A 6674-nucleotide genomic window follows, 5' to 3' on the forward strand; every position below is an offset into this window, starting at 1 on the left:
AATTAAGTTTGGGGTTGTGATGACTCTTCGTCATATGCATATTTTTTTATTGATTTTAGTCTTATTTATCTTTAACCATTAGTTAATTTAAGGATTTATTTGATATATTTTGCTAATTATAGTTCTTTGATTTAATGAAATTTTTATATTCTTATTTCCTTGATTAAGTAGAGATTTGTCGTAGTTTTGCGTAGTTACTTTGTTTTAGTACAGTGCTGAATTTTGGTTAGAAATCAACATGCCCTATGTGGAGTATATAAGCCATATCTGAAGTTGTTGATGTCCAGTAGTCAAACCAAGAGCAAATGAAAGCAAAGATCCATAGCTACAACTTGCATGAAGACACCAGAACCCAATTTAAACTCAAAAGAGGATAAAAATACAAAAAAAGTCAAATAGAAGAAGTTATGCGCCTGAAGCGCAACAAATGCGCCTAGAGAGCATTTTCACCCTTTTGAATCTTCCAAGGCGCGCCTGAAGCCCAAATTTCGCGACTGGGGCCCGTGGCATATGGCTGAATGTTTAAAAATCCATTTTTTTTTCTCACATTTTAAAGATCTATTTTACTATTGGGAAGTTGGGAGACTTGTGCCCTAGTATAGAAACTCAACGACAACCGTTTCTAAACCATTGGAGCAGTTTTTATCAAGAATCATTCATGAATCTTTCTTGTAATTCTTTTCTAATCTCTATGTTTTTCATCTCTGTCATGAGTAACTAAACCCTATTTATTAGGGATGAGTGTAACAAGATGAATCCTTTATTTTTCTGATTTGATTTCTAGTTTTATGAATGAATTTATTGAATTATTTTTCTCATCTATCTGCTTAATGCTTTTAATTGTTTGATCAATATTAAAATGTTCTACAATTTGTATTTTGAAACGGAAGTGGGCTTTACGAATGTTTGAGATGAGAAATTCATGAATTTGTAGTTTAGGGATAGATGCAGGTCATGAAACCAATTAAATTAGTTGCAAAGGCAGTGGTTTAACAAGAGAATTCATGTACAGTAAGGCTTAATTCTAATCTTAAATCCACTAAGGAATTAGGGGTTAGTTTGGAATTTAAAGTTTTGTTACTAAGACATTAGGGCAAGAATAATAAATAGAATTCGGTAATAATTCAATAAAGAAATTCAGTAATTAGGATCAAATTAGACACCAAGGTTGAATTCGAAGTGAAACTCATCCTTGACATTTTTCTTATTATAAAAGATCAATTTTATTATTGTTGTTAATTTCAAATATTATCTCAATCAATTCGAAAACTTTTTGTTCAATTTTAGTAATTAAATACAGCTTGATAGTAAAATGTAATCCTTAAGTTCGACACTCGGTGCTACCGTTTTGTTATTATTTACAACGATTCAGTTCCATTGCTGAAACGCTATCAATTAGAATGTCAGCTTTTTTATAATTGGTACTGCAACATTCTAGCTTTATCTTGCCTTTAATCACCCGATCTCTTAAGAAATTGAATCTTATTTCTATGTGTTTGCTTCTCCCATGAGCACTTGGGTACTATGCTAGATGTATTGCTGATTATTTTCTATCTTTATCTTCATTGCATCATCACTTCCCAACCCCAACTCAATCATCAATTCTGCCCACCACAGAGCTTGGCAAACTCCCATTGATGCAGCCACATATTCAGCTTCGCAAGTGGGCAATGCTACTATGCTTTGCTTCCTTCGACACCATGAGATTGGTGACTCGTTCATCATAAACACATAACTCGTGGCGCTCTTCCTATCATCTTTGTCTCCACACCAATCTACATAAGTAAAATTAGTCAGTCCAACTTCATCTTTATTCGAGTCTCTATGATATAGCAGTCCAAGCTCTCTGGATTCTTTGATGTATCTCAAGAACTTATTTGTTGCCAAGTAGTGGGGTGGTCTAGGCTTCTCCATATACTTGTTGACCAGTCTAACACTATATGCTATGTCCGGCCTTATGTTGCACAAATACCTCAAAGATCCTATCATTTGCTTGAATATTGTAGGATCAACCAACTCCTTATTCCCTTCCTTTGAAAGCATCAATCCTGCTTATGATGGGGTGCTCGTGCCATTGCAATCTTGCATATTAAATCTCTTTAATACATCATTAGCATACTTCTTTTGATGCATGGAGACTCCATTCTTTATGTCATCTCAAACTCTTTTTTAATTCTGATTTTGAATTTTTGGATTTATGCTTCATCACTGCTAGGTACTAGAAAATCATCAACATAAAGACATATCAATAGTGTAGGCAGTGTTATTGCCTTTTTCACATAGACTCCATGCTCATTCACACATTTCTTAAATTGTTGCTCTAGAAGAAACTTTTCAATCCTCTTGTTCCAGACCCTAGAAGCTTGCTTCAGGCTATACAATGTTTTCCTCGATTTGTACACATTGTCTTCTTTGCCTTTTATCTCATATCCTGGTGGCTATTTCACATACACTTATTCTTTCAATGGTTCATTGAGGAATGCTTACTTTACATCCAATTGATGCATTATACATACTTCGTAACTAACCATTGACACTACAAGCCTCACTGTTTCAATTATGGCCACTGGTGCAAAAACTTCATCATAATCCAATCTAGGCCTCTATAGAAATCCCCTTGCTACAAGTTTGGCTTTGTACTTGGCAATTTGTCCATCAACCTTCATTTGGATTTTATAGACTTATTTCACATCAATTGGTCTTTAGTGTACTGGCAGAGTCATCAAATCCCATGTTTTATTATTTTCTATTGCATTGAGCTCTTCCTCCATTTCCAGTCTCCATCTTGGATCACTTTGAGCCTTATCATCACTGACTGGTTCTGATTCAGCCATCAATGCAAAATGTATCCACTGTCCATATGCATTGATTGCTTAACCATATGCTACTTCAAATTGGTTCAATCTGACTAAGGGCTATCTAATTCTCCCAGAACGCCCCATTGGATCTGGGACTAGCTGAGGTTCTGATCCTAGCACTTGATCATTATCCAGTTCAATTGCTATTGACTTACTCAAGCTGGCTATGGCATCCATCTTCCAGCCCCAACCTTTTGATTTGTCCACCAATACGTATCTACTTATAACTACTTTCCTTTTGTTTGGATCATAGAGTTTATAATCTCCAATGGAATCATATCCTAGCAATATCATATGTTCAGCCTTTTCATCTAGTTTTCTTCTGTTTTGAGCAGGTATATGTCTAAAACATAGTGATCCGAAAACTTTTAGGTGACTCACATTTGGTCTCCTTCCAATCAGACTTCTTTAGGGGTCCTTATGCCAAGTCTCTTAGTTGGGAACATATCCAATATGTAGACTGTAGTGGACACTACTTCTCCCCATAATTTGTGAGACATTTTCTTTCCTTTCAGCATGCTTCTTGCTATGTTGAGAATAGGTATGTTCCTCCTTTCTACAGCTCTATTGTGTTGTGGTGTATATGGTGTAGTCACTTCTTGTATCATTCCCTCTTTTTCACATAATTCATGGATCACAACCACTTTGTCTTTCTCCCATCAGTTTGAATCTTTTAAACACAACCTTCTTCACATAGCTCCTTTGGTATTTGAATCTCAGACATTCCTTGTACCATATTGATCCGCTGTCGCACACGGGTCAAATACAATTGATAAAATGTAAATAGAGGTAATAACTCGAATCGTTTCGCAAGAACTTCTGATATAGTAATAATACCTAAATTGAAAATTGAAATTAAAAAGGGGGTTTTTTAGATTTTTGTTTTAACGGATGAGCAAAACAAATAATCCACTTATTCAAGTTTCAAACCTATCACAGATTCTATCAATGAGTTTAATTTCTAATTTGTGATTCTATTCTTATTTGACTATAGAATTGATCAAACAAGCGTAATCAATCCTATGTGAATTTGGTTTCTTTGTTTGAATTAAGCATCACAATCATCAAAATATTATAATTAACGATCAAGCGTCGCAAAATTATAATTCAATTAAGTTAGAAACCGAAACCAAATTCTGTCAAATAAATTTAATAAAATTATTACAAAACGGCCAATAAAATTATTTCTTGTAGCAATTTGAATCCTAATTTTTCCGTCTTTAGAAAATAAAAAAAAGGCCAATATATAGTACTTGATATTGGGCTTTAGGGTTTAGGATTTAAAAACAAGTGGCCCGCTAATTAAAATTATTACAAATATCCAGACTATGAAATTTGCAATTTTGGCCCAGTAAAGTTCGGAATTGGTCTTTCCTTCCAACACAAACGTTGTAGCTCAGATATTTCTCTTTCCAACGCCTGCTCATATGTGCCAATCCAATATCCAGAGCTCATGTTATGACCTATAGAGCGAGAAAGAGTCAAAATATAAATAATAAAATTAAAAGGCAAATAATAAAATTATAATTCAAATTCGACCCAAAGTTTAGAAACAAGCTAAAAAATTAATCTAAGCTATCAAGAGCTTTTAAAATACCAAACTAAAAAGCTAAAAACATGTCCCAAATGCTATGATCAAATTCCTCCACACTTAAACTTTTGCACTCCGAGCAAAACAATGCATGTGATTCCAAATATTCTTATGAATGCAAAGTGATGAAAGAGAAAAATATTTCTAGCTTAAAGCAATTATGAATAGTTTTTTTAGCACAACCAAGACAAACAAGAGGGCAAGTTAACTAAAAAATGTATCATAAGTGATAGAGTCCTCGCAGGATATAAAATTTTCTCAAAGTGTTTGGGCTACTGTTTTCACTCAAAGCACATCATGAAATCTAGCACTACCATAGACTTGACTAACCTCTATAATCTATATTTGAAACACATGCAGATAATGATCAAAAAGTCTTTATTTAGGTTGTAACATGGCCAAGGTAAGGTGAGATAATCCTAAGGAGACTAGGGCTGAAAATCAAAGAGAATAAAGGAGTAATGATGAAGAGAGAAAAACAACATTAAGTAACTCAACAAAACATCATTAACTTTTATTTTCATACTCTCTTTGTTCATAACACAACCATTTTTCCTCATATATATATATTTTTTTTTTCTTTCTTTTTTTTTTCATCACTCTCAAATTTAAACAAACAAGTTGAGCACGCCTACACTTATGTAAGAAAAGACTCCTTTATCCCCCAAAATTGAGGCAGCTCATTGTTTTTCACTTTTAGGCTTGTAATGAGCTATATAACAAAAAAAAGGGTAATTAAGCTCAAAGGGGCTTAAACAAATGGATAATTATAGGGTAGACTTATTTGGCAAGTAGCTTAGTTAGAAACAAATGCCTAGATCATTTCAATATATGCATGCGGACAAGAGTCAAGTCAAGTTCTTGCGTAACTAGCAATCATGAGTGACATAACACACAAGAAAAAAAAAGATGGAAAAATGTATTCCATTTATAATAAGGCTCAAAAATCTCACAAAGGTTAATGACTTGTCACAAATGATACACAATTTAGCATTTTAATCCAATTTATTTTACCAAGAATGCAAAAATACTATCTAATCATACCAATCCAAACAAACTCTCAACATTTACAACCATAAAATCTGATGAAAAGCATGAAATGCAATGTCCATTTTTTATTTTTTTTATTTTTTTATTTTTATATTTTTTATTATTATTTTTATTTTTATTTTTGATATTATAATAATTAAAATCATAATAAATAGAATCCTAAATAATACCCCCGCACTTAAATTACACATTGTCCTCAATGAAAGTAACAAGTATAAAATAAGAGTAAGGAAAGGGAGCTCCCTATTTAAACTTCAGTATAAGTGGGCTTTTCCAATGAGAGTTCTTCTATGGTAGAATCTTCAAGCATAAAGCTCTCATGGAATAGCTTGAAGCGGTGTCCATTTACTTTGAACATTTTCTCGGTGTTTTCACTTTTTATTTCCCCTGCACCATGAGGAAAAATGTTAGTAACAACAAAAGGGCTAATCCACTTCGATCGAAGTTTCCCAGCCATAATTTTCAAACGGGAGTTGAACAATAAAACTTTTTGGCCAATGGAAAATTCTTTTCTAGAAATCATCTTATCATGAAAGTGCTTAGTTTTCTCTTTATAGATGCGAGAGTTCTCATAAGCTTCAAGTCTAAGCTCTTCAAGTTGTTGCAATTGAAACTTTCTCTCCAAACTTGCTTTCTCCATCTCAAGATTACAACTCTTGACTGCCTAATAAGCACGGTGCTCTATTTCCACTGGGAGGTGGCATGCCTTACAAAACACAAGTCGATAAGGGGACATTCCTATTGGTGTTTTGTAGGCTGTTCTATGAGCCCAAAGAGCTTCTTCAAGTCGGTGGCTCCAATCTTTCTTTTTTGGCTGCACCATCTTTTCTAAGATCTGTTTGATTTCCCTATTTGAGACTTCAACTTGACCATTAGCCTGAGGATGATAAGGTGTAGAAACTCTATGCACAACCCCATACTTCCGAAGCAAAGCGTCCATGGTGCAGTTGCAAAAATGAGTGCCTTGATCACTTATGATGGCTCGGGGTATTCCAAACCTGCAAAAAATATTTGATCTGATAAAACCTGCAATAACTTTAGAATCATTAGTCCTAGTGGGTATTTCTTCCACCCACTTCGAAACATAATCAACAACCAGTAAAATATAGACATGACCAAAAGATACAGGAAAAGAGCCCACAAAGTCAATGCCCCACACATCAAATACTTCACAC

The 6674-nt window shown here is 34.0% G+C and overlaps 1 protein-coding gene across 1 annotated transcript; it reads right to left on the reverse strand.

Moving 5' to 3' along the window:
- Positions 1-1527: 1527 nt before the first annotated feature.
- Positions 1528-2043, reverse strand: LOC140919416 (secreted RxLR effector protein 161-like). Its single transcript, XM_073365427.1, has one exon. It carries the CDS (start codon positions 2041-2043, stop codon positions 1528-1530), a length of 516 nt encoding a protein of 171 aa, XP_073221528.1.
- Positions 2044-6674: the final 4631 nt, after the last annotated feature.

The sequence above is a fragment of the Cicer arietinum genome, chromosome 2, assembly GCF_000331145.2.
Source record: "Cicer arietinum cultivar CDC Frontier isolate Library 1 chromosome 2, Cicar.CDCFrontier_v2.0, whole genome shotgun sequence".
NCBI classification, from domain to species: Eukaryota; Viridiplantae; Streptophyta; class Magnoliopsida; order Fabales; family Fabaceae; genus Cicer; species Cicer arietinum.